Below are 27909 nucleotides of genomic sequence, written 5' to 3'. Positions count from 1 at the left end.
ATGCTTTCACTAGGTTCATTCCAGCCAACAAATGAAATGATGCTCAAGTTCTATAGCTTTTATAAGCAAGCAACCCAAGGACCCTGTAACATTCCACGTCCTGGATTTTGGGATCCAATTGGTAGATATAAATGGTAACTTTTCATTAGTTGTTTTGTTTGTTTGTTTTTTTAATGCTTGGAGTTGAGATGTTTAGAAAACTGGCACTTGGAGAAAGAGTTTAGTGAGCTTATTTCTCTCTTAAAAAAAGAACATTCACAGCTTTGCTTGAATTTGTTTGTTGTCTTGTGTTCCAGCTTTCTAGCTCAGATAACTTATAACTTCTCAGAGCTGCAGGTAAAAATATTCTCCTGAGCTCTGCAGGTGGGCAGTTTTTTCTTGGGCAAGTGCCATCAAGGTGCCTTTGCAGTGTTTCTCCAGCGATGTAGAACGAAATTGTAGGTGCTCTGCAGAATGAGTGGTGTGGATGAGTGTCTGGAATTCATCCTTCTCAAGTTTTCATGTATGATGTGAGCCTGAAGAAAATAAGTGCTCACTGACAGACATTGATATAGCTTCAAGCTCTTGGAGAGAGGTCTGGCTTATAGGTCTTTCTAGTTTGTCTGCTCAGTGGCAGGGCTTCCCACTGTCTGTATTTTCCTTCTGCTGGGAAGACTTCTGATTCACCACATTGCCAAGATTTGTTTGAAAAGCCCTGTGAATGCTTTGCTTATTATATTTTAATAATGATTTGTCCTGAAGAACAAGTATTATTGTTGTTTTTGTGATCATGATGATCTTGGGATCTGTAAAATGATTCCTTTGACTGTTTTTTCTTCCCCCCCACCCCCTACTTCCTTCCTGGTCTCCCCAAGTCAGGGTGAAGGGGGTATCTTTGCAAAGGACTAGGGCAGTACACTTCCACCCACCTGGTGTTTGTAGCTGAAATGTGAGCCACCAACCTTGGGGTTTTGCTGTAAGTGGGACAAATACTCTGGCAGGAGGAATGGACAATGTCAAATCAAGTGCAAGACTGAGTAAGGAAATGTTTTATTCCAGTTTGTGTTCTGACAGATTCCTTGTGCAATACTGATAAATTTGATAGGACTTTTCTGACTTGCAGAGTTGGAGAAGGTGAGGTTTGTTTGGGGTTTTTTGGGTTTGTTTTTTCTTTTTTAGGTCATAAGTAGCTGCTGTTGTAACAGGGGGTGATGGTTAAACTATTTGCCTGCTAGACTGATGTGTCTTTCCCCAGTTGCTAAACCTGAAAAGAACAGTTTTTTCTTGTAGCCTGTTCTAATTTGCTGACAACCATTTGTAAGTGCTGGCTGAAGTATCTGTCTGCTCTTTTTCTGCAGCAGAGAATCTTAAAAAAAATCAACTTACAAGAGAAATGTGTCTCATATCTGGGCTTGTTAGCAACTTACTGGCTACAAGATCATAGCTGGTTAGTGAGGAACTCTTCAGTCCCCAGGCTGTTCGGTTTGTTGCTTCTTTGTTGATGTACCACTGTGTGATTATCCTAGCAAATGATATATTAGGACTTTAAAAAGTTGTGAATTGTTGTTGCTTTTTATTTGTATCAGAGAAACTTTGGGCATTACATAACTGACCTACTTAAAGCCAGGCTGAAAAAATCCGTCAGGCCCTGAAGATACTGAAGATGTATGTGACTTTCTTTCCTAGGGATGCTTGGAGTTCCTTGGGAGACATGTCCAAAGAAGAAGCCATGATAGCCTACGTTGAAGAAATGAAAAAGGTAAGTTTACTGATGAGTGGAAGGGATCTTCTATGACAAATGTTCCAGAAATAAATTGGGCAACATGAGGAAATTTTTGCTGACTACTATTGTCAAAACTCCAAATGAGTTATTCCCTATGTGAACTGTTACATTTCAGTACTGTGCTGTTTAGCCCATGGGGAGAAGAAAATTAAGTAGTTCCTTTCAAAGCTATAGAACTTGGGTTGTTTTCAGAGAAACATTAGAGCTCTAGCTGATACAAAGCTTAAATGACAGAGCTAAAGAAAATGAAGTATTGAAATCATGGTAAAGGGGGCAGTGGGGAAAACAGTGGAACTTAAAGTATAACAAAAGAAAAATGATTTATTGCAAACTGCCTCAGTTGTCAGAGCTGAGAGAGGTAAGTGATCCTTATCTTGGAAAGGAAAAAAACCCAACCCTCCAGGAAGACTTAAGGAGCAAGAGTCTCACTCTTGTGAGTGGAGACATGAGTATAATAAAATATGTAAACTTAATCGTCATTGATTTTTCAGGAAGAACTCTAACAACCTGAATTTTCTGTACTTGTCATGAAAATATTCTTTCTACATTATAGTTGCAGTCAAACAGTTGTAATTGAGTCTGTCTTTTTTGGAATAGGTGTGTAACTTGTAAACAGTCATAGTTACTATATGAAGCAGAGATTGCAGCGTTAACTAAAGTAAACATTCAGAATTAGTGTCTTTTATTAACTAATCCTTTTCACTGCAGTCTTTTCACTGAAGCTCTTCTAGGTGGCCTTTCCAGTTTAAAGATTATTTACTGGTTAGAAGTATAATATATATTTTATATATATATATATACACAAGTGTGTATATATATATATATACACACAAGTATAATTGTAATCTATTATTATAATGAGGTTAGCATCAAGGAGAGAAAATGTAAGTTCTACTCTGAATACACTTGCTTTTCTCCTAGGCCACTATCTTGACATTGAACTCTTAACATGTTTAATGATGGATACAACAAAAACTTTTACTAGGCGAGAAGCTGGAGTCTGACGACTGTTCTTTTTCCTGTCTCTAATTTTGGTAATTTAGTTCCTACTGGTATTACTGTAGCTGCTGTAAAATGAAAACCAGACAACTCCAGAAAACACAGAAAGCCAAATATTATTAATTTGGTCCTAAACACCACTAAATTTTAATAATTCCTTTTGATTGTGTACCACAAGATTTAGTGCTTCATTTCAAATCTCGCATTCAAAATGTATTAATACTTCAGTAGAGTACTTTATTTTCTTCAATGCAGTAGTTGGTTTGATCAGGACACTAAACCAAAATGAAATAGCAATGTTTGTTCTAAAAAAACCCCAGTAAGCCTCCTGTGAGGAAGTCTACTTACTTGACCCTAATGAAGCACAAATATTCTGTCTCCGTACAGATTACGTGTGGGGATTGGAGAGCAAATGACTCCTTGCCTCACTCAGCTTTGAAACTGGGGAATCTGTTTACCCTGCTTTGGTGCTGTTTCAGCTCTCGCATTTGAAATACGAGCTTCAGCTTTTCCAACCTGATTGATTCTACTTGAAATGTCAGTGGAAGTACATTTCAAATGGATCCACGGGGCTGTTCTATCAGCACGTGCTGCGCTAATCCTTGTGGTGTTACTGTGGCCATTTCGCCGTTGCTGCGTAGGTGTCCGTGTTTAAGGGGGCAAAAAATCCCGTGTGTGCTGGTACCACAGGACTGTGTGTGAGGCTGTGTAAGATTGCTTATTCCCCCCCTGCCTCTGGGACATGTCTCTAGCATTTGCTCATTGTGTTTGGGCTATACATGCATCGGATGGCCCTGTCACAAGCAAGTTTATTGTAAACTCGTTGGATGTGTTTTTTCCCTTCATGTGGTAGCCTTGAAAATTGCAGCTGATGAGGAATGTGCCTGGGTGGTGTTTTGAGGTGCTGGTGGGAGATGACCAAAGATGTCTTAGTCTTAGCTAAGATGAACCTGAGCTCAGGCGCATTTTGTTGAGGGTTAATTTATTTTCCAAGTAGCATTTGTGAAATTTTATATTGCAATACTGTTTAATTTATTTGCACTTCAGATATATTTTTTTTGTTATAAATTAGAAATAAGCGATGATATCTTAGCATAAAGAAGTGTTAACATTATATGGTGTTTTTAACTTAAAATAAGAGTCTTATTTTAATTAATTAATTATATTAATTAATATATTAATTGTCTGACATCCAAAGAAAACAGAAATTATTTTGCACCTTCAAATTTTAAGGCTGTATATTATGCCTAGTGGCTGTTATAAGGAAGCAAATTATTTTATCTGTGGAAGTATTTGCTCTTTTCTTGCTCACCTAAAAGCTAGCAGTTACAAAACTTACTTTAACAGAAACTGTGCAGTAAGATTCTAGGAATTGCTCCAAATTGCAGAGAGTATGTTGAGGTCTGTTAAGAACAGATGAAGAGCGGTCATGTGCAGACATAATAGAAATGCACATATGAAACAGTTTACAGTGCAGACTGTAGAAGTAAATACATGGCAAATACAAGTGTTATTCTACAACAGGTTTCTTGTTTCTCTCAATGCTTTTGAAGTTAAAAAAAAATAAATCACTAAATTGTCCTGTCTCTGGTTCATATCCAGCTCCGTATGTGAACTCTGAACATTTATCTCTAATAAATATGGAATTAATTATTTACACTGAATAGATCAGAGAAGTGTCACTGAAATTACAGTCTGGTAGGATCCTTGTCTCTTGGTATCCTTGACTGGTTTGCAAGTGTTGACTCATTACCTGCTAGCCCGCCTGGAGCTTCTGCTCTGTGAAGTAACACTGTAGCTTTCTACCATGGCTTTCTTGGTGGTGTTCTGGACGAGGAGGTGTACTGGAGCTGTTAGTTTGCTTCTACCCAAGTCTTTTCCTATAGCTGTTGCCTCTTTTAAAAACAATAATTTAAAAAATAAAGGATGAAAGAGGAACAAAGCTATCGGCAAAAAGCTTGGTTGAAAGACCTTAAACTAGAATGGGGCAATGATATTGTATGCTTTTAAAATAATAGTCAGTTATTAAATTATTGAATCTCCTCTGTTTAACTTAGTTTAGACTTAAAATTTTGCGTTCCTATCAGATGATCAAAGGTATTGGTGTTGTAATTTAAAATGAAATCTGTATGAAAGGAAGAGCCCCAAATGACTTTAAGAGCATAATTTGATTCTAGTTTGCTCTGATTAGTATGTCTTTGCACTGTCCCAGTTTTGCTCTATTCTGTCCATTTTGTTGTTGGGTTTAGATGGACCCAGCACGGCACTTCTGATCTGCTCCTTACATTCCGTTGAAGGTGACAGGGTTTGACAAATGTAGAGAATCTTCTAAGAAAAAAGTCAGCTTAATTTTCTCTGTGGGAAGACTTGTCTATAAAATAAATTTCATCAGATAACAGCAGCCTGTTGAACTTGAGTTGGTTTAGTTTGAAATTGCTCAAATGATGGATTCCAACGTCTACTAATCCTGTGCTGTGTCTGTCCTTTAGTGTTGGCAAATCTATTAGCTCTCCCATCTTCTCTTCACTTAAAAAAAGTTAATACAGCTAGTTAAGATTCTTGTTTGGTAAATTAGGTTTTTGTTGGTTTTATTTAATAAAAAAAATAAAATCAGAAGAATAACACATTAAGTGACTTGGAGAAATGTTACTGAGTTTTACAATGACCAGCAGTTTCTAAAATGGGTTGAAATGAATGAATCATTGAAATGCTGTTTCATAAGATGTTTCATATTTTGGACTTGTGCAGATTCTTGAGAGTATGCCAGTGACGGAGAAAGTTGAAGAATTACTACAAGTAATAGGCCCGTTCTATGAAATAGTAGAAGATAAAAAGAACAGAAGATCTGACCGAAGCTCAGGTTCGGACAAATAACTTCCTTTGTACTACTAATAAGCACAACTCCAGATTTTTTTGGGCTTGTTTTCTATAAATGAATTTAAAGCTAAACACTGCATCTTTCTGTTCATTCTCTTTACCATATGGCAGTTCGAATGGCGAAAGTCTCTAAGTATTTGGAAGGTAGGAATAATAAATTATGTGTAAGTCCATCTTTTCCATTGTTTTTGTGCTGTAGTAACTTCCTGCTAACACTTGTGACTACTGGGCTTATCACTTCATTAGGCTGGATTTTGGTTTATTTTGCTTTTGAGGTACAAAGCAAAGTTAGACCCAGGAAGCTGCATTTTTAGTACTTGTCTCCAGCCTTTTTAAGCTCCTGAAGGAAGCCTCTTCCTGAAAAAAACAATCTATTTAAAACAAACAAATGACTACCCCAATCAAATCTAGTTTCTGCCTTTCCATTAATAAAAGAAACAACTGTTTGAAATGTGTAGTGCTACATCCTGATGTAGCTGTGGATTATCAAACTGCATGTGGAGCTGGTAATCCAGTGAAATAAAAATCTAAAAAAAAATTTTAAAAATCCACAATCAAAATCCAATCTTCTTAAATCATGATTTCTCCAATACACACAGAATCTAAGATGGTTTTGTGAACCTTTCAAGTTAAGTTTTCTAAGACTCAAGTTCATTAAGGGAATGTCTATTTAAACATTTTAAATGTCTGACAAGTGGCAAACCCAGTGGTGTCATAGCTGCATAAAAATCAGTGTGGTGATTTTTGTTTAGCAATACCATTGTGAGAACGTTTTGATAATAACAGTTATTATGTTACAGGTAATGTGTTCATAAAATTGTAATATAAAGCTTACAGTTGTTTAAATCTGGCTTAAAATTACAGTTGAAATGCAACAGGGCAGAACTTAATTTTCGAAACAGTTTTTAAACCATTGCACAAATTAATTGTTTTAATGTGTTTTAAGATACAGAAGTCAGCTGGTTAAGTTGCCTTTTGTGTGTGGCTTTTTTCCCCCCACCTTAAAGGAACATAGTTTTGATTTCTGTTTTGGTAGCAAGTCTTGGAGAAACAGAAATAATTTTTAATTGTTTTTGAGGAAAGGTAATGGTAGAAGTTTTTAAATGGCCATTTTGAAAGCTATGTAACTTTTCTCAACTAAAATTGTGTATACTTCATATCTGGGATTTAATGAGCTTGCCTAGCAGCTGGATTGACAGGCAAGATTGTAAGAGTATCAGTAGATTCAGGTCAGTGATCTGTGTAATAAGGATTTGCTTGGACTTGGTGTCTGTGGCACAGTGCCAAAAGCCACTTCTTAAAAAAGTGACTTATCTAGGCAAACAGAGAATCGTGGCAGTTAAACCATTCCTGTTTCAATAACAAATTTAGCTTTTTTTTTTTAAAAGGCAATTTAAACATAAGGCAGTGTAAATAAAACACAAAAACAAATTTCAGCTTTATCTTGTTCTGGCAGTGTTGCAATAAATCTGGTGGTATGTCGTCATTCATATGGTTTAAAGTTGCAATGTCTAATTATGTCACAATGAATTAAGAGAGAATTTTCACAAAGTCTGTTGTATGTTGTAACTTTGCCATTACTTTTAAGATTTGAAACCCTTTCTTCAGCGCTCTTACCTTGATTAAAAGTGAAGCTAGAAATAATTATTGTTGTTTACAGTACAGGTCTCAAAATATTTCCCAGAAGTGTGGAAGCATGAGTACCTTCAGTCTTCCAGATACACGCTAAAGAATAGAAAGAATCTGCCCAAGTCAGTGTTTGAGGTGGTGTAGACGCTGGTGACAATACTGTTAACAATGGACACATGGTTATGTTGTGGTTGTGGTAGTTCCTCCAGTCCTGTTTTCTTCCCCTGCCCCCAGGCCCCTACTCTCTGGAGCTTCTGTTGTGGACGGGTTTTTTTCATAGGCAGGCAATCATACGTTCTGGAAACTGGGACCCTTCTCTTGAGTGTCTTGCTTCATACTGTACTCCCTCCATCTTCTGGCCCATTCTGTTCTGACTTCACCTTCCATTCTTCTTCCACTAGATTTTAATCTGTGTGAAGATCATAATCTATTTGTTTAAGAATTGCACGCCACTTCCTCAAAATCAACAGTATTCTTGAGTTAGTCAAAGAGACTGTCTGGAAGTTTAGTGTACGTGAGCTGTGGCTGGTGTATGATCTCTAGCAGATTGTAGCCTTTTAAAACTGAGTTTCTACTCCTTGTGGTTTCATTGAAAATGTTAAATACAAACCACTGAAATACTGTCTTCCTGAATCAATAGAGCTTGTGGCTCTCGTTAATAAAGAACACTGAAGCCTGACATACCAGCATTAAAATGACTTGTAACATCTTCTAGACAACTAGGACAAACTTGCCAGGTCCATGGCTTGCAAATATCAAGACTTGCATGTGTTAGTAAATAAAGGAAAATGGAGAATTCTCTCCAATAGACTGAGCAAATCTGGGGGATATTTCAAAAGCAGGTAAGCTGGGTAGTGTTTTCAAAGCTTATCCTGCAGCTGTGTGAGAAGTTTAGGTTCTCTGTGAAGTTCAGTCAGTAGTCACTCTGACAGGTATGAAGTACTTCTTTACAGATAAAATTATTGACAAATTATTTTCAGGTACATAAAATACTCAACATCAAAGAAGAAAGGGGCTCTTAGCTGTCATAGCGCTGCAGAAGAGAATAGGGACTGTTGCAGTATTACAGAAGGACCCTTTTGTTTGCAGCTGCTGGAAAAGTAGAGGGAAGGCTGTTGGGTAAGGTGGAGGGTGCTTTAGAAGAGCAACCTTTTAACTTTTTGCACTTGATAATAAATGCACAAGAAATCTGATATCCAAGCCAATGCTAAAAAGGCCAAGAAACTTCAAAATACCATTGCTCACTGAATTCGAAATGTTCAGAATGTGCATTCAAGCTTTCTTGTGTAGTTACACCTGAAGAAGCCAAAGGTGGGCTAGAATTGACACGTTACTGATCTGATTCTGGGTGAAAAATATCAAGAGTTTCAGAGCCAACGCATCCTTCTGAATGTTTCCTTGAGGATGTTTGTGGATGTTTTCTTTTTTCTGAATATTAGTAAATCCAAAGAGAGGCAAGAAAATCCCTTCCTGGCAGGTCCACACTAAGTTATCTCAACAACTAAGCAACGTATCTGGAACAAGTTCTTCAGCAGAATTTTCCTGTGCACTCTTTCTGCTTTGCGACAAGGCATTTGATCTGTTTTAAAATCCTACTAAGTAAAGATGACCCTTTGCCTTTATGCTGAGTTGTAGTAGTCTTTGTGAAGACTACATGTTGCCTCCAGTAATGATAAGTTATGCACTGCAGAGGCTGTGGAAAGTTTCAGCATTACAACACACCTAAACTATCATCCTAATGAGTGTTACTCTCCTGGAAACTTTGCTCCCAGCTGTGTTGCAGTTGTATCAGGTGAAGCCCTGTTGCTGCATACGCTGGCTCTGGGCAGAGCTGATGGCAGCGTAGCGATCATGCAGGGCACTGCTTCTGTAGCAGCTCGTGTGAGTGGCAGAGGATGGCCTGGCTCACAGGCAGATACAGCTATTTGCAGATTTGCTCGGTGTCTTCTAGTATTGGATATGGGAGCTAGGTTTAAAAGATAATACTCACTGAGGTCTGTTGTGATTTTTAGAACAAGCAACTACATGTAAACACTTCTGTTTCAAAGACAGTAGCTAGTACAGGACATAGGTAAGCACTTGGAAAAAGTGAGCCTGTTCTTAATTATTACTTTCCAGGTAGAAACACTTATTCTTACTCTTAAAATGCAATATATTTTCCAACCGTGTTTCTGTAAATTGCATATGATTAGTTTCTCTTTTGAAATAGTTTTATTTTCTCAAAGAGCTTCTTGTGTTTTCAACATCTTTGCTTTCTAATGGAGCATTTGGTGGTACACTCTTCCTGCTTGTTTGTGGGCCTCTTCTGTGAAATACCCTCTGTTTGCTTCATAAGCTCACTTTTTCATTTCTGTTTGACTCCAAATATACTTGCTAAATGGATTTCTTCCTTCTCCTTCTTCTTTTCATCACTAGGATTTTTAAGGAACTCAATGGCTGTGAATCTTTATGCTTTGTAAGGAGCAGAAAAAAAAAGAGCTAAAATCCCTCTTACTCTGAAATTGCTGTGCTTTAGTAAGATCTGTTGGATGGGTGGCAGCACCACAGCTAGGAGGTGCGTTAAGGCAAGGCAAGCATGGGGCAGGAGGAGCTGGTGGGTGGGTGAGAGAGGTTTTTAAAATTCCATTCTTTAAGCTTTTTCTCCTTTTCTAGTTTCCAACAATAAGCTAACAGCTATAATCAAGGTTACAGATTATATTAGGGAGGCTAGTGTGAAACTTACTACACAAATATTTTTGTTAATATCTCAGTAATTTAATAACCTATCTTCAGAAGCATCTAGAACATTCTCTGCAGCATTAGCTGCATGATGGGATTATTATAGGATTAAGGGCTGGACCAGCAAGTGCCAAAGTCAGTGGAGAGGCTCAATGAGATGTGGATCAGTGTCTCAACAAGCTGTGGCTTGTCGTGTTGTAATATGTCTGCTTCAGGCTTTCCAGTTCAAATCTGAGCCTACGCTGTGATTCGACTTCAGACTAGTGGTTTTATGCCAGTGCTGTCTCACAGTGTTGGAAATTAGGGCAGAGTGTCAGTACAGAGAGATGGGAGACCTTCTAGCGGCCTTCCAGTACCTGAGGGCCTCCAGGAGAGCTGGGGAGGGACTTTTTTCAAGGGCAGATATTGATAGAACAAGAGGTAATGGCTTTAAACTGGAATAAGGTAGGTTTAGATTAGATATTAGGAAGAAATTCTTTACTGTGAGGGTGGTCAGACGCTGGAACAGGTTGCCCAAGGAAGATGTGGATGCCCCGCCCCCGGACGTGTTCAAGGCCAAGTTGGATGAGGCTTTGAGCAACCTGGTCTAGTGGAAGGTGTCCCTGCTGATGGCAGGAGGGGGTTGGAACTAGATGATCATTTAGGTCCCTTCCAACCCAAATCATTCTATGATACAGCTCAATCCTGAGGATATCAACAGCTCCTCTCTCATAGAGTAGTAGAGAATATCACTACAGGTTGAGCAGCAGAATATCCAAATGTGAAAATGTAAGAATAAAAATTGTTTATTTCAAAGTGGAAGGAGCTAGGAAGCTTTATTCCATGAAAATAAAAGTGTCTGTGTTCTGTTTCATGCTGGATTGAGTCAGTGGTAACAGGGTTTGTGCATAATTGGTCATTGGGCCTGGATTTTTTTTCCTTCAGCTAGAAAACACTTTTCTGCAAAACGGAAAATAAATTGTCAAAAGCTCTTCAGGTTTTGAGAACCCAGCAGATGTACCCCCGTGCTGTAAAATGTTGGTGCCTTACATTTTAGAGGTCTCACTTGTAGTTAAGATCTTGTGATGAGAGAACTGAAATCCAGATTTCTCACAGCTCTGTTCTACAAAGACAGGCAACAAAGAAGGAGTAAACAGAGTATGGGAGGCTGGTGGAGAACAGACGTAGGTAGTAACATCTTGATTGGTCCCAGAAAAGTGCCCAGTGGGCATGGGCTGGTGTTTCATACATAACTTTGTTATAGCAAAAATAATTACCTTAACCATAGCCTCTAAGATGTATGGGAAAGCCATCTGTGTTATCTGCGAGGCTGTGTTTAACATGGGCATCATAAAAGGCTGTTCAACTGGTAGGCCTGGTGTAGGTGGCAAGATAATATAATCTTAATGTTATTTCCTGTTTGTTTCTTTCTTGTACAGGGCAAAACAATTTTTGATTCAGGCTACAATATTATAGCTCGTAGTTACTGGACTATAGGTGATGCAGCAATATGGTTTTCTGTTGCTTTCAATCATAGTTCAGATTTTTTTTTAATGGGGTTTTGAATTTACTATGTTCATGTCTTCTGTTTTCTGGGAAGAAACTCAAGAGTGTAATGCTTCTCTACTTGCCACACAAAGTAAAAGTTCCAGATGTTGACTATGTCTCTTCCACACAGAAGAGAGCTTAGCAAGTCCTGCTTTTTCTCCCAGAGGGAAGTAGTACCAGATGTGGGGACATCCTGGATCCTGAAATAATCTTGCTATTCTTGCAAGTTACTATAAATATCTAAGAAGCAGCTGTTCTTCATGTTCATTCTCACACGTGATCATTGGCTGAGGTGTTGACAGTAAGTTGGCAAAGCCTGGATCCATTGGTCTTGCTGCACATGCACCACGTAACTGAGCTGCGTGTGCTTGGTGGCCCTGTACTCTGGAAGTCTGGTGGCCTTTGTGGAACTACCTGCCAGTGCTGGGAATGCCTGTGGGGTGGCTGCTGTTCTCTGTGGGCTGCTCTTTGTCAGGAAATCCCAGGCAGGTTGTCTCTACTGGCAGAAGTCTCCGGGGTGACAGCAAGGAGGGAAATGTATCTAAGTCAACCCAAAAACTTGGTAACCTTATTTATATGGAAAGCATTCTGAAAATTCAAGGCAACAGATACAGATGATATGGTTGGAGATGGGAAACTCTTAGATATTGAAAAATATAAAGGTCCAGGATGACTAGTCAGTAATCCTAAATACCGTACTTGGAAGTTAATAAAAATGTCTAAGAAGCTGCTATTGTCTGTGTTCGTTCTTATCCACAAACTATTGTTCTGATGTTTATAAATGGTAAATAAAGACATGGATATTGTTGATTAAATTGGTTTTTGAAATACAATGGCATCTCTTTGAGTGTAAAGCTTGAAAAGCACATGAGCAGAGAGAGGAATGCTGAGGAAAAAAGGCTGTCTTTTGGAGTATATTAAAAGAAAAATAAAAAGGAGGAGAGGCTTCTTTTTGTCTGTTCTAGTAAAGTTTAGGAAGACCAAACAACAAAAAAGGAAAACTGTATAGAGGAAGATCTGGCTGCCATGATCTGTGTGCTTAGGGAGTTTTATATTTAGTGCACTTAAAATTAAAAGTGATAAAACAGTGGTAGTTGAAGTAAGGAATTTTATATTTTTCTGTTTCTGTTTTTGAAAGACCATCCTAAAATCTCTTTTTATTTGTGATGTCAGCTCATTTTGAGTACTGTAGAACAGATGTTACAGAGCAGGCTGGGCCCCTGGAAATTTTCTTTGTAGTGTGCTATATTAAAAAGAATGGACGGAAATGAGGGTATAGAAACTCTTGTTCTTCTAGCTGAAGAGCTTATTGCTCCCAGATGCTTTTATGTGCTCCTCCATTCTCACTGCAGTCACTCCTTGCAGAGAACTCCTTGCAGTACTGGGATTCATCAGTTTCAAAAAGGAGGTGGAGATTTGCATAACTGAATGTATTGGAAATGGCAGAATGTGGCTGCATAAACTTGGAATTGAAGCAGGAGCCTAGTTGGATCAGTAACAAGCATGAAAACATCAGGTTGTGATGGCAAGAAAAGAATTCTAGGTACCTGATTATCCAAATAATTTTGTACCGCATATAGGTCCCTTTGAGACTTGAAAATTTTAACAGAGCTTGAGTCTACTTAAATGTGGGAGGGCAAAGTGATCCCTAGGTAAGGTGATGCAAGTGTAGGTCATGGAAATCTTTTAGTGGCTAAGAATTTGCTGCTATTGAGCAGATAATAAAGTTAGTATTTTACAAAAGCACATAATTTTTATTAAATGAAGCGGGTGTACACAGTTAGTTAAATGTTTTATGATGTGTTTCACTTGCTGTTGTAGACTGTTTCCTGGTCACTGGTATTTGTGAAGAATGAAAGAGGCTGTAGGACTTGTGTGAGGATAGTGTGTTGTGCTGAGCCAACCACTGGTACGGCTCCAGCAGTGCGTGTTAATTTTGTGTAAGAATTATGTGCCTTTTCAGAAAACCAAAAATACAGGGCATCTGAGGAAAACCTGCTAGGCCAGGTTTTCTTTGTAAAATGACCCTTGATCTGGGGTAGATCCACAAAGGCATTTAAGTTCCTAACTCCCATCTGGGTAACAAAAATTGCCTTGAAATGTGTGGGGAGTTAGAAATCAAATACATATTTTTAAGAAACTTGGCCCTGTTATACAGGTCATTGAGAAGAATTGTATGCTGTCTTTAAAAAATATATTTAGAATTACTCTTAGGAAAACTCTTAATAGAGCTGATACAAGACAATGAACATCTGAAAGCTTGTAGAGAGGTTGTGTGTTATTTGCATCCTTTCCATCTCACCAATTTCTTTTGGCAAATCCTTCTTCCTTCTGTTCACGTGTTGTTACTGTTACACAGCTCTTGCTATATAGCACTAAAAAACCCCAAATCAATCCAGGCTTTTACAGTAGTATATAAATCCTTGCACGGCTACAAGAGCAGTACAGAGCAGTACAGCTTTGATTTAGAAAACTCCACTACAAACCTCACAGTTTGGGGTTGTAGGCAGTGACATGAAAATAACAAACCAAGAAGGACTTTACAGTATCTAAATGAGGGCAACAGAGAAAGCTGCTGACATTTTGCCTGCAGTTGAAGTGGGTAAACATAAAGAATAAAGGGATGGGAGGTGGGCAGTTGGGATTAGCACAAAGCAAATAACATTTTAAAAGCTTGCTTGACTCTTATCATTCATATTAGAAGATACCTGATCCTGCTGATGGCAGGGGGGTTGGAACTAGATGATCTTTAAGGTCCCTTCCAATCCAAACCATTCTATGATTCTATACATTCTTCAGGAAGTAACCACTAACCTACCAACAGGGACTGTAGAAGGCACTACTAGTTGGCTCTGTTTAGTCTTTAACCCTGTCACTCCCAGTATTAGTCATCATTGCTGGTTCCTTAGCAGATACTTGGAGTAAGAAGGACAGCAGCAAACTGTGGTTTTACTGTGTAGTAAAAGCAATGAAGGATGGACCTAATGAGAATAGCAGCATGAGAGTTCTGAGGAGAAGTACACAATTAAGCATGGTATTTCAAGTGGCCAAAACTTTGTACAATGCTGTGTTCTTCAGAGTCAGCACCACAGCAAGTGCCTCTTTAGGAGCACTGTTGCCAAGAATGACTTTGTGGAAGAAATATGATCTTGATGGATTTCAGTTATTCAGGTGTCCCATGACATAACAGTGTAAATATGTTGCTGTTGATACTGTCCCTCAGTTCCACCTCTTTATTTAAATATATGTGATGTATCACTTAGAAGTTTCCCCAAATGAATAAACTCCCTGCTGAAATTAAGTGAAGAGAGAACATGCTCGAATATTTGAAGACCTTCCCTTCAAAAAAAGAAAAAAAAGAAAAAAAAAGTAATTAAGAAGAAAGCTTATGGTATAGCTGGGGCTTTTTACAGTATCTTTTGTAGGGTGAGGAGGTTTACAGTTTTAATTCACCTTCACCACAGCCAAATATTCCTCTTAGTCTTTCCTGTTTATTTCCATAGCTGTGTAGGACAGATGGATGATTGTGCCCCTGCCCCTTTTTTGTTTCAAAGGGAAGGGTGATGATTCCTGCCTTACTGTGCCAAGGGAGCTGTGTCTGTGCTTAATGATCATGCTCTGAGGACTTAACTGCTACCTTCTCCTCCTCACACTGCTGCTGCTGAGAGAAACATCTTGAGAATTTGGTTTCACAATAAATGGATCATGCTTATGAGAAATAAACTGGGAATACGTTGGGATTTTTCTTTTGTGAAACAAATTGCCCTGCAAATAAGAAGTGTTCTTCAGTAAGGAGAAAATGAGCATGTGATTGCTTATATTCTCGTAGTCTAGAAGACAGACAGTAGGTTTTCCAGTGCTCTTTTTACAATAAAGAAGCTTTTTTTTTTTAATCTTAGGAGAAAAGTTGGATTAAATCAATCTAAAACAGTGAAGCACGATGCCCACAAAAACCTTATCTTGCGCTAAAACTAAGGTGAACAGGACACTTAGCGTATTCATTATTTATCTACAGGAAGTTATTTTGCCTTTTTCTTTTCTTTCTTTTTTTTTTTTCTTAAGTGCTATGGATAAGCTTTGAAACTAGAAGAATGTGGGAAGGCTCTTCATTGCAAGATTAAAGCAGAAAACCCTTAGCTCTAAATTACTATGCAGCAAAGAAAGTAGCAGAGCGGGTTTGGCAACTCCAGTATAATTGGATATTATTTTGCTGTTTAATGTTAAGCCTAAATGTAAGAATTAATCTTTCAAGGTTCTGACAAGGGAATGTAGAAATTATGCAAATGGAATGCTATGGTGACAATTAAAACGGAGAGAATTCAGCCTCCGAGTCAACATGTAAACTGTGTGAGTGTCTTGCAGAAACTGTCCCCTCTTTGTACTTTAATCTCTCTGTCCTAATATAGGAGCCTTAAATGATCATCAGGATATATTTAACCATATTTTTTTTTTACAGGAAGTGGTAGAATTGGCCCTTAAATTCTCCATATTTTTAAGAACTTTTACCTTGCAATTCTTTGTACAGTCAGAGTAAATTGTTTGTGATCCTTAGAGTGATCAAAGATGTGGAAAACAAGGGTTTAGCAGTTACTTTGTCTATTTCAGGAGTTGTTTTTTAAAAATATTTATGTACTTAGACAAACAAGTGCTCTGTGTATTTATTTCATTATCTTCACTGAAATCAGATAATTTATTTCCCTATGGTCTTTGCTAGATAAAGATCTGTATAAACTTGGGTCTTCTTACCACATTTTGCGTCTGCTTAAATTGCTGCAGCAGAAGATGCATGGGTATTGTATTTACCTTCTTCAGAATCCTGGTTTGCACATAGTTGAATAGAATGTTTCAAAATTTGCCCTTGAATTGAGAGCAGTTTTGAAGCATTTCAGCCCAAAAGGGAACTTCTATAAAAATGCTGACTCCTGAGTTTAAAAGAACACAGCCATATCAGTCCTAGGTAAAACATGACTGCAGCTATACCATAAATAGAGGTAATAGTCCTGGTCTGAGACTCAGTAGTGAAAGTGGCCTGCTCTCTCTTTCCAGTTGGGTTCCTATGAATCATTAAGAATCTCCTCACCAGTAGTCAGGCACTCTGTGGTGAGCCACAAAAGAGAAACATTAAACCAATTAAAGAAGAGCTTAGAGAAATCAAGCTGGCATTATCTGGTACATCTTCTGATATGGAAATAGTTTTTTGGAACTGTGATGAATAGTTTGGGGGAGGTGTTGTATGTTTGGCTTTTTTTAAGTACATCTTTTTTTCCTCTTTGAATTTTTTCTTAGACCTTAGTAGTGTCATGAATTCAACTTCAAATATAAAGGCTGTGAATGGAAAAGCTGAAAGTAGTGATCGTGGAGCAGAATCAGAAGAAGAAGAAGAAGAAGGGCTTAATGAAGAGGAAGAAAAAGAACTGCAGCTGAATGGAAAGGGTATGTTTTCTGCACTTGGACCACTGACTCTTCCAAAGTTATTCTTAACCACCTAAGTGGCAGAAAAACCCAAAGGATCATGAATCTGTACTTTTTCAGGAGAAATAGATGCAAATACATGTGGATGCCTGTGTGAAAAATGGCAGTGTCTCAACCTGGGTTATAAGATTTAGAACTAGTACAAATTTGTGAGCTATACCATACGATTTTTTACATGGCTAGAAAGTTCTGTTAGTAGGCTGGCTAAAAATCTATATCCTATATTGTTTTGGTTTTTTGTTGCCAGTGCTGTTTGTAAGACCTGTGAATGGCTACCTGGGCTGTAACAGTAGCATTGAAAATAACTTTTTTTTCTTCAGAGAAAATAAAACTGAACTTTCAATGAGATTCATTTAGGGAGTCCATAAAGAGTTTTGAGAAATGCCAGCACCAAGTGAAAACCAAATGAAATTACATATTTAGAATTCTATACAGGTGTTTTGCTCCAAGGACATTAGGATTATTATTTAGTTTATCAGACACACCTACTTTGGATTTGCTTCCTTATGTTTTAAATATGATCTGCTCTTTATGCAAATTAATTTTTATATTTACACTTGTTACAAGAACAGAGCAATCCCTGCGAATGTGAATCTAGGAGCATTTATATATTTTATTCTTGTCCTGGTTTTGCTAGGATAAAGTTAATTTTCTTCTTAATAGTTAGAATAGCTGTGTTTTAGTTTCAGGATTTGTTATGAGAAGAATGTTGGTAAAGTACTAATGTTTTTAGTTGCTGCTGGAGCCCAAGGACATCATGTTTGGGTAGTTTGAAAGTACAGAGGACTGGGAGGGAGAAGCACAGTGAATAGCAAAACCCAGAACTGGCATTTGGATGTGCCAGTGAGATATTCCATCTCGTATCACATCATGTCAGTATATTAACCAGGGCTGACCAGAAGACAGGGTTTTTCTCTCGGGGATCACTCAGGCTCGCTCTTCCAGGATTGAGGTTTTGTCTCCGGGATCACTGGCTGGCACAGGCTGGGCATTGGTCGGAGGGTGGTGAGCAATTGCACTGTGCATCCCTCACTTGTATATTCTGTTATTACTGTTAATATCATTATTGTTTTATTTTAATTAGTAAATAGTTTTTATCTCAACCCGTGAGTCTCCTTGCCCTTATCTTTCCAGTTCTCTCCCCTACTCTCTGGGGAAAACCACCACAGTTCTACAGATACATTATACATACAGTCCACTAGAAAGTGAGCTACTTGAAGAAATACATTTTGAGCTATTTCTGTTTACAAGGTTTTCTTGTTCTTTTACAGACCATAAGAGTGTGAAACTAGAATCAGCTAAGGATTTGGAAAATATTGTTACTAACGGCTGTTACAAGGACAGCTTTATCCCAGATATGCAGAACGGCATCCAGACCAAATCTGCACTGAATGGTTTGAACTCGGAGGAAGAAATAAAGAAAACAGAGCCAAGCCTAGAATTGGCTAATAACAGTGCTCACCAAGGTATTGTCCTTACAAGACCATGTTTTAATTTGCATGTTTTTCATGGCAAATACTTCTTTTCTTGAAAGCTTAATCCTGGGATTCAGATACTAGCAAAGATGTCTTTCAGTTGTAGAAATCTGAAGAAAGAATATTAAAAAAAATAATAATAAAATGTAATATCAGTTTAAATTAAGGCTTTCTTTCCTACAGAAAGAGAGATTAATTCAGAGACAGAGAGACCCAAAACCACAGAAACACAGTTTTCTTTTAAAATCATTATACTACCTATTTGCCTTTGAAAGCTAATTTGTAGTGAAATAAAAATTACTAATATCTCTTGGTCATTCTGAAAGGCTGAACATATTATAAATGCCAGTTTGTTGAAACTGATGTCTAAATATATTATTTTAGAACTAACATAACTTTATGCAAAACTACTTTATACTGAGTTTAAGAAGGAGAATGGAATGAAGAATGTAAAATTAAAATTATCAACTTATAATGTAGAAATGCCAATATTGGGCATAATTTTTCCATTAGTAAAAGTTTTATGTAATTCCTATATTAATATAGCCTCTTTATTCAGTTTAGGATGACAGTAGTAGATAAAAGGGGCGTGAGTTGAAGGTCCCTATGCACTTTAACTCATTACTTTACTCTTTGCCAGGACCGGCTCACATTTACAAAGCCTGTGTGCCTATCTCCTTTTCACACAGGTGCAAATGAAGAGAACACTGAAGAGGTCTCAGCAACTCAGCACTTAACCAGTGATTCAGACAGTGAAGTTTATTGTGACTCTATGGAGCAACTGGGACTAGAAGAGGTAAGGGCTCAGTATTCCTAGGTGTATTTTGAAACTGGTATGCTTATTTTTAAATAGATTCCTTTTTACCTGGTGAACTTGGACATGCAGAGGTGAATGAAGTAACTCTTGTGTACCTTTCTCCTGTTTGGACTATGAGGTTTTGTTCTTTTTATTGTCAGTCTTGTACAACTTGGTTACAACTGATCTAAAAGCCTTGAAATTTTTGCCCTCAAAGAATTTATGTGAGGGGAAGGTATAAAAACCTGCAGTACAAAGAAACTAAAGGCTATGTCCACAGATGCATTTGGGGTCTCATCGTGTATGTAGGGACCAGAATCCAGCTATCTCTAAGAAACAGGGAGTGTCTTTGTAACAACGAGCTTTTTGTGTGCTCTTTTTCTGGCCTGATGAATTCTGCATTTGTTTCTTAGAAAAAATAAATAGTAAGCTTAGCAGATGGCCTGTAGGCTAGTGCCTGAAAGTAGCCTAGGTCTAAAGAAGTGGGAGATGACAATGATTTCTGGGTTCTGCTCTACTCTCTTGAGCTGTAATGTTCACCTCTAACTTTCATACAAAAGGTGGGTGCCAACTGTGCTGCTTAGATTTGACTGAATTTGTGCTCCTGCTGATTGTATTAACTGTAGTCTTAGTTGACTCCTTCAGAGGTCCGGTTTAAATGTGGACTTTGTAGATTGTATTCAAACACCTAGTTTCCTAATTCTGGGGGGGAATATACAAATGATGCATGGGATCATAAAGACCAGTAAGCACTCTAATATTGCATCATTCTCTCGTCTAGCTGTTTCCTGAGGATCTAGAGAATTCCTTTGAGCAAATAAAAATTTTACCCACTAACGAAGCATGCTGGGAAAGGTGATTGGTAGAAGTGCTGCAAGCTCTCTTATCTGGGTGATTTCCCAATCATCTTGTGTATCGTTCAAGCTTGTTTGAGATTCTTTAATTGAAGTGGGTGGATAATGTCAGAATTGCACAACCTGCATGAGGAAAGTTCTGTTTTTGAACAAAGTAACAAATGTTCAGGTATATGTAAATAAATATACAAGTAGAAAAAGATTGAAAAGATGTAGCACACACTCTGTCCTTCAGTTCTGATGATACAGGTTTATGAACTGCTGTTTTACAAATGGGATTGTGGCAGCAGATTCCATTTCTTTCCCCCTCCTTTTGGTTATTTTGACTTTTTCATGGAGTTACTTTTCAGCTAGCTGAGGTCCCTGGTCTGCTTCAGCATATAGTTTTGCAAGTGTTCAGTGCTTGTCCTTTCAGTTGAACACAGGTTTGCTTGAACCACCTTAAGGCAGTCCTGCTGCAGAACATGTCATTGTGACCTGATCAGCGCACATGTAATCTGTTTTTAGTATCTTCCTACAGTACCACTGATTTAGAATGAGAAGTTGGTAGAATGATGTGCCTTTTGGTGAGAGGTGCAGGGTGCAGCCAAGCTGGTTTGTACAGGTTGATAATAAACTACATGATCTCTTTGCCATGAGTGTAAATGCTGCCTACTCAAGGTTGCTAATAGCACATGACTTTTGACAGTGTGGCTCATGAATCTGAGTTAGGATACCACTTCGCTGTCGAGGAAGCAAAGCCAATTTTACAAGGGAAAATGGAACATTTTCAGTTCTTAATGTTCTATTTTAGTGATGTTGTTCCAACTGTATGTTGGAAATGTCTAAAGTAATTCCAAGTGGTATCACTGTTTTGAGAATATTTGCCTCAAATGCATGTCTAACCTTTTCAATCTGAAAAGGACACTTAGACAATAGTAAGCACATTCTATAGGAAATCAATTACTCCTGTTAAAATAAAAGTCTTAATTCTGGGCAAACTATTTTCTTAAAGTGAAAGTAGAGATGATGCTTCTTCCTTTTTATTGGTTAACTGTCACATTTTACAGAATTTAATTACTTGCTAATGTTAATTTGTAGCCCTTGGAGATCATCACAACAGCTAAAGGATCTTTAAAGCATTCATCCCATTTCTTGGATGTAGATCACAATCTTCTGTTAGAAAATACGGATTTTCCAAGGTGTACTTTCGTGACCTATGGGAACCTCCAACCGGGAAATACTGTAGAGGGAGCAGCTGAAGAACAAGGTGAAGTCAAGTGTGGAGGAGAGGATGGCAAAGCCAGTAATGGGGCCCCTCACAAGGAGAAGAAAGGTGGAGAAAAAGCAGATTTCTACAGCATCAGAAGAGGGAGAGGTACTGTGCATGCTGCTTTGGTTTTCCCCACTCTCCTGACTGCCAAAAGTTACTAGTGCCTGAGAAGCACTTGTCAGCATTGTCCAGTGAGACAGTCATGCTGTATAGAGCTTCGGTCCTTCACAATAAAAATAGATTCAGTTCAGGAGGGGGAAAATTGAACTGTTAAAATCAAACATTTTCAGTAGAGTTGGTAGCCCATTCTCTGTTTTATGTGTCTATTTTTTTCTCCCTCACCATAGGACACAGACTTCAACCTCTAGGAGATGGTTCACAAGGTGGACAGATGGGTAGTGGAGGGGACGGAGAGCGCTGGGGATCAGACAGAGGACCCAGGGGTAGCCTCAATGAGCAGATTGCGGTAGTGCTGATGCGGTTGCAAGAAGACATGCAGAACGTCCTTCAGAGGCTGCATATGCTGGAGGCAGTTACAGCATCACAGGTATTATTAACTGAAGTTACTTGATTACTTTTTATTAAATTTCCTGAGATATTTTTATGCTTTTTCGGATAAAAATTTCAGACAAACTGTAGACACATTTCAGTTTTACTCTGTAGTTTATTCCAACTTAAAATTTCTTATCAGTACCTATTTTCAGGAGCACAATTCAGGACTCTTGTACATGTGAGCCAAAGCATGCATTTTGACCTAGAAATTGACCATATATTATTTTACTGATTTCTGATCAGACTGCTCTAGGCCATAATTATTGATAGAGACACAGTCACTATATGGAGATTCCACAGTTACTGTTAGTAATATGTGATCCCAGATAATTTCTTCATCAGATCTCAAAGCATTTTCAAAGGAAGTGAGAAATTATCTTAATCTTACAGACTGGTAAATGTTTGCACACAGAACTTCTAATTCCATTTTTCAGTTAGCAGAAGACGCATTCTTCGCCTGTGAAGTAATTGATCTTTCTTGGAATTTAGCATGTATACAAGATAGGCAAAAGAAGTCTTAAGCAAGTGTTGATATTTATTGATGTAGTGTTTTTTTCCCTGTATTTACGTGGAAATACCGTATATTTGGGAGAATAGAATATGCTGTGAATATAGTTGAACCAGCAACCTAAAAATGTTTGGTTTTGTTTGACTTGCTGATACAGTTTGATCTACCAGAGAATGAGAGAGCTATACGAGCAGTGTCCTATGGGATACACATACTCCAAATCTAAGGCAGACAGGGAAAAGGAATTATTAAAACCATTACTTTGCTCTGTCACAGCTATTGGAGAATTGGATGTTTGGATACAGATTGATTTTCTTTTTTTGCCTGGGCAATATATGAAGAAATAGTAAAAGGTTCTTCCCTGGCAGCTCACGCTGTTCATTCGACAACCGCTTGGGCAAATTAAGGTGCTAGGTTGCAGCTGCTGGGACTGGACCAGAGTTGAGGAAATTGCAATGACAAGTTGGGCAGGGGGGCCATGAAAAACTGTAAAGAGGTCCAGTAAGTGACACTGATGCATTTTTTAACACACAGAACTGTGATAAAAATGCTGTAAAGACTAATGGAAGCATGAGAGGTAAGTTGGAAACTAAGTGGTGGAAGCGGGGCGACGTGAGAGTGGTTCTAAGTCTGTAACAAAGTAAAGGAAAATGTTCCTTTCTAGGGATGAGATTAAGGATAGTAAGTATTGTGCTTTAAACTGCCATATGTAGAGACTGCAAAGCCTTCAGAAGATGAAACATTTTGTATTATCATTTTGGGAAGCAGAAGAGTTTTACTTGTAGCTTCCTTCTTGATACTTACCAGCCTTTGTTTGTATTTGAAGGCAAGATCTGCATCACTACAGTCAAATTATCAGCCTGCCCCCTCTGTCAAGGTAAAATACTGTTTTTTCTTTTTGTAAAATCAGTGTGAATGGTGGAAAAATATCTAGCTCTTAGTATGTGCTTTTTGTATTGTTTCTCCCTTGACTAGGAGATAAAAAATAATCTGTGTCTGAAGAATTTATCTGATAGATTAATCTTTTTTTCTGGTTTTACCAGTATTTTCTGCTTTGATACTGTAGCATTTGAAGTGTTTGTGAAGTATACCTGGTATTCAATGGGTGCACACAGATTGTTAACTGTAATTTTTTCTGTTTTCCTTAGAAACCATCGTGGTGGCCCTTTGAAATTTCTCCTGGCATTTTAGCTTTTGCTATTGTATGGCCATTTATTGCCCAGTGGTTGGTACACGTGTATCTTCAAAGAAAGCGAAGGTAAAAACTTGCATTCAATAGGGCACGTATTCTGTAGTTCCTCTGTTTAAACCAGTACGCAGTATATCGTGTTATTTAGACAGGACATAAAATACCCTCTTCAGGCATAAGAAGAGTGCAAGGGTATGCTCTCAGTAAGGCTTTGACAGTGTGTCTGAAACACCAGGGCAGTATCAAAATGGGGAGCTTTGATATAATTGCTTTGATAAATCCTGTTTCCCCGAGTTCTTTGTTTCAGGACATGTCTTGCTTAACGTTCCATTCTGTGTATCGGTGACTCACAGCCCTGAAGACACACACTGTTGCTAAAGCAGATTGTACAGTAGAGTCCTTGGTGTGGTTATGATAGGAAGGTGCGTGTTCCAGTCTCAAAAACTCAAGCCAAATGCGCAACAAAAAATACTGGAAGCTAGTAGGAGTGCCTTCCGTTAGCTGGGAATTCTAGAAACAGACATGTGTAGTTTTCTTTGCTTTGAAAGTTTCTCAGCATAAGAATTCACAAATCAGTTAATTTGACTTTATATGTGGTATGTTTTATATTTGGTAATTTAGATTAAATCCATGAAGTGTGATGCAGAATAAATAATTTCAGTGAGCACACACGAGTGGTTGAGGCTGGATAGCTTGGAGCTTTCTCTATGACATTCTTTGACCTTCTCACTCCCAATATCTTCCTGAGCTATTTTCACTGTTTCTAGAGTCCATAGTCCCCATTTGTCATGAGAAAATTTCTTCCTATCAAATTCTTTGCAGAGTCCCATCTGTCACCTGTTTCTCATTTAACATTTACTAGCACCTTACTACGATATTTCTGTAACACTTCCTTCAGCTGACGGACAGTTGTACTCCCATCTCACCTTTTCGCAACTGTCTAAACATCAGAAGATCAAGTGAACACTCTCTGGTTGCTACCCACTTACTCACTTTGTTAGCTTAGTGTGCTCTTTCTCCCTCTGTCAGTCTGCAGCGAGTCTGCATGTGTGGGCATCTTACTAGAACTGGCTTAAACTGTTCTAGCTTTTTAGTGTTTGAAAGTTTTCATGGTATGGTGTTCTCTCATATGGTAAATCACAGAGATACAGAATGGTTGAGGTTGGAAGGCACCTCTGGAGGTCATCTGGTCCAACCCCCCTGCACAGGCAGGAACACCTAGAGCTGGTTGCCCAGGACTGTGTCCAGATGGCTTTTGAATATCTCTAGGGAGGGAGACTCCACAGCCTCTCTGGGCAACCTGTGCCAGTGCTCATCTCTCCTCATAGGAGAGATGCTCCAGTCCCTTAGTCATCTTCATGGCCCTTTGTTGCACTCTCTCCAGTATGTCCATCTCTTGTGCTGAGGGACCCAGAGCTGGACACAGCACTCCAGGTGTGGCCTCACCAGTGCTGAGTAGAGGGGAAGGATCACCTCCCTCAACCTGCTGGCAGGGATAACGCAGCTTGTGATACCATTGGCCTTCTTTGCTGCAAGGGCACGTTGCTGGCTCACTGTCAACTTGATGTCCACCAGGACCAGGTCCTTTTCTGCCAAGCTGCTTCCCAGCTGAGCAGGCCCCAGCATGTACTGGTGTCTGGAGTTGTGCCTCCCCAAATGCTGGACATTGTACTTTCTCTTGTACTTCAGGAGGTTCCCGTCAGCCCATTTTCCCATCCTGTGGAGGTCCCTCTGATGGTAGCACCACCCTCTGGCCTATCAGCCACCCCTCCCAGTTTTGTGTAATCTGCAAACTTGCTGTGGGTGCAGTCTGCCTCATCATCCAGATTATTAATAAAGATGTTAAACAGGACTGGACCCAGTACTGACCCCTGCCATTACTGACACCACTAATTACTGGCTTCCAACTAGACTTCTGCCGCTGATCACCACCCTCTGGGCCCAGCCCATGGTATTGTAAACAATGCGATGCCCACGAAGGCTCCAGGTCTGCCAGGGAGTTACCCCGTCCCAGAACTGTCATTAGCAGCATTGATGGTACTGGCACTGTCTGGTGAAACCAGAGATTTCCCTACTAAGGCTTTTCGGCAGTTCCACACATTTTCCTTATTTTCTGCACTGGTAAATGGAGATTTCCATCTCATCAGCAAGGACAGGTTTTTAAAAGCAATACAATTTTTTTAGTATCTTATGTGAAGCTCCTGTGAATTTTAGTGTTGTTTAGCTAATAGCTCTCAAATGGCCGTGTTCTCTCTCTCTCTCCCCAGTATGCTGTTCTTGTAAACCTCTTGTGATCATCTGTTCTGTCCTCTGTAGCGCCCTCAGTCCATGCACAGGTTCACTCAGAAATCAGTTTTTAGGAAAGTGTCCTTTTCAGCATTTTTTTCTAATATATTGTTTTAATGAATCAGAGCTTAAATTACTAAACAAATGGTACATTATTCTTTAGTTTGGATTTGTCCAGCTTCAGCTTTCATCCATTGGAGTTTCCTTGTTCTACTTGACAAAGAGCCCACGATGTGTTTTCCTCGGGTACTTTATTGCTATCACCAGGTCATCTCTTAATCTCTTGCTTAAACAAATCAGATGGAGCAACTGCAATCTCATTTTAAAGTTGTTTTCCAACCTTAGGATGGTTCTGGTGGCTCCTTCCCGAATGTTTATCAGTTATGGACACAAGGATTTGCCTGCTAACAGTAATGCCAGTATCTCTGTGAGACACAGAGACAGCATAGCCCCAGATAGGCCTTGTTTTGTTGACTCATTCATGGATTGTATTAAAGATGAGACGAACTTCAAGAACAGAAACAACTGAAGATATTTCTGTGTTCTTCAGTTTTCCTCTTTGTTTCTGAAGAGATTTACCCATAGCCAGAATTTAAGGACTATCTGCTTCTGAATCACCTTTCAATCCAGAGTTCCATCTCCTTTAGCAATGGGTAGGAAGTTGACCAAATACACAGAGAGAAAATGGAATTGCAAAACAAGAGTCCTTCTCTGTTGTCCGATTGCCGTTGGTAATCTCTTAAGGTGTGGAAGCTTCTAGGCAACAGCTGTAGGCAGTGCAGATATTGACCATATCTACGTGGTTTTGGTGTTAAAATACACAAACTGTTCCGGAGCAGAAACCAGGAGTCTGGGCCACTGCGTGAGGTTTTCTCAGCCATAACTCCTGAACTCTTTTGCACAGTGGAGCAAACTCCATGGAAGTGGTGGAGAGAAGGCCTCCTGGAGCCTGTCCCTGGGAAGGGGTAGCTCAGCTCACTCTTAGCACCCGCTGTACTGCCTTCTGGCTGGTTTAGGTCTTCTGAGCCTCTTAACCTGCCTCATTCTTTTATAGGGAACTTAATGCTGAAAATCTGGGTACTCATACTGGAGCCTTCACTGAAGAAAGGTTGAAAACTTCAATCCTAAGGGCTCTAAAACCAGATCACAGATAGAAATACATTTTTTTATCATAACTGAGAGTTGTTTAGATTCAGCTAAAAATTTTAGAACGTTGATTGCATGTTTTCTGGAGCCACTGGAAAACCAGCTCATAAGTGTTGCTCTGCTGTGAGACAGCAAACCACTGACAGATGCGGTCAGGGACTGTTCTGAGGAATTTCTTCTGCAGTTCGGAATTCTTAGTGATATTTTGCACTCCTCGGTGTAAGTTGTGCCACTTCTATAAACTTACAGGTTGTTTTTGTAACTTAAGCTGGCGAATTTTCAGGTATCTGGAAGCAGTGTTCTATTTTAATGGACTGGAAATCATTCACATGCAACCTTAATTTATTTATTTAGACAAATGAAAAACCATCTTATATGTGAAGGTACATTAATTTATTTGGTTCCTTTTCTAGAAAACTGAACTGAGAATTCATGACTTTGCTTAAAGACTGCTAGGAGAAGAGGCCCTGGAAAGCGAAGGAATTCTGAATTCTCATAGAATCTCAGGATCTCGGCTGATGTTCCTTCTGTTATAGTCATATTTTGTACTACCTTTGAGCTAAACATTTAAGGACTAATGTTACTGAAACTTGAATGATTCACAGCTCCTAGGTTACAAATAAAATAAATTTACTAATTCCATCCTCAAAACCATATGAAAATTAATTATTTTGGAATGTGCTTGTGGATGGGACTTCAGTAATTCCTGGTCTTGCTGATGGCAGATGATGAAGAGAATACCATCTTTGGAAAAGAACAAGTGAAAAATATGTAAAACTGTCACTTTAATATTGAAAGAATTTTACAATCATAACGTCCCTGCCTGTTTTTCCACAGGGCTACATGGTATCAGATGAAAGCACTAAT

At 38.7% G+C, this 27909-nt stretch overlaps 1 protein-coding gene across 1 annotated transcript; it reads left to right on the top strand.

The window, feature by feature from the left end:
- ACBD5 (acyl-CoA binding domain containing 5) lies at positions 1 to 27909 on the top strand. Its single transcript, XM_029085908.1, has 12 exons — positions 1 to 134; positions 1666 to 1738; positions 5510 to 5621; positions 5750 to 5782; positions 16799 to 16945; positions 18256 to 18450; positions 19149 to 19255; positions 21190 to 21466; positions 21709 to 21908; positions 23248 to 23298; positions 23570 to 23679; positions 27456 to 27909. The coding sequence occupies exons 1-12, from the start codon at positions 1 to 3 to the stop codon at positions 27466 to 27468; spliced, it is 1452 nt and encodes a 483-aa protein (XP_028941741.1). The 3' UTR covers positions 27469 to 27909.

The sequence above is a fragment of the Antrostomus carolinensis genome, unplaced genomic scaffold (genome assembly GCF_000700745.2).
Source record: "Antrostomus carolinensis isolate BGI_N321 unplaced genomic scaffold, ASM70074v2 scaffold23667, whole genome shotgun sequence".
Taxonomy (NCBI): Eukaryota; Metazoa; Chordata; class Aves; order Caprimulgiformes; family Caprimulgidae; genus Antrostomus; species Antrostomus carolinensis.
Note: the sequence above shows the minus strand (reverse complement) of the source record. Positions and strands in the feature narration are given on the sequence as shown.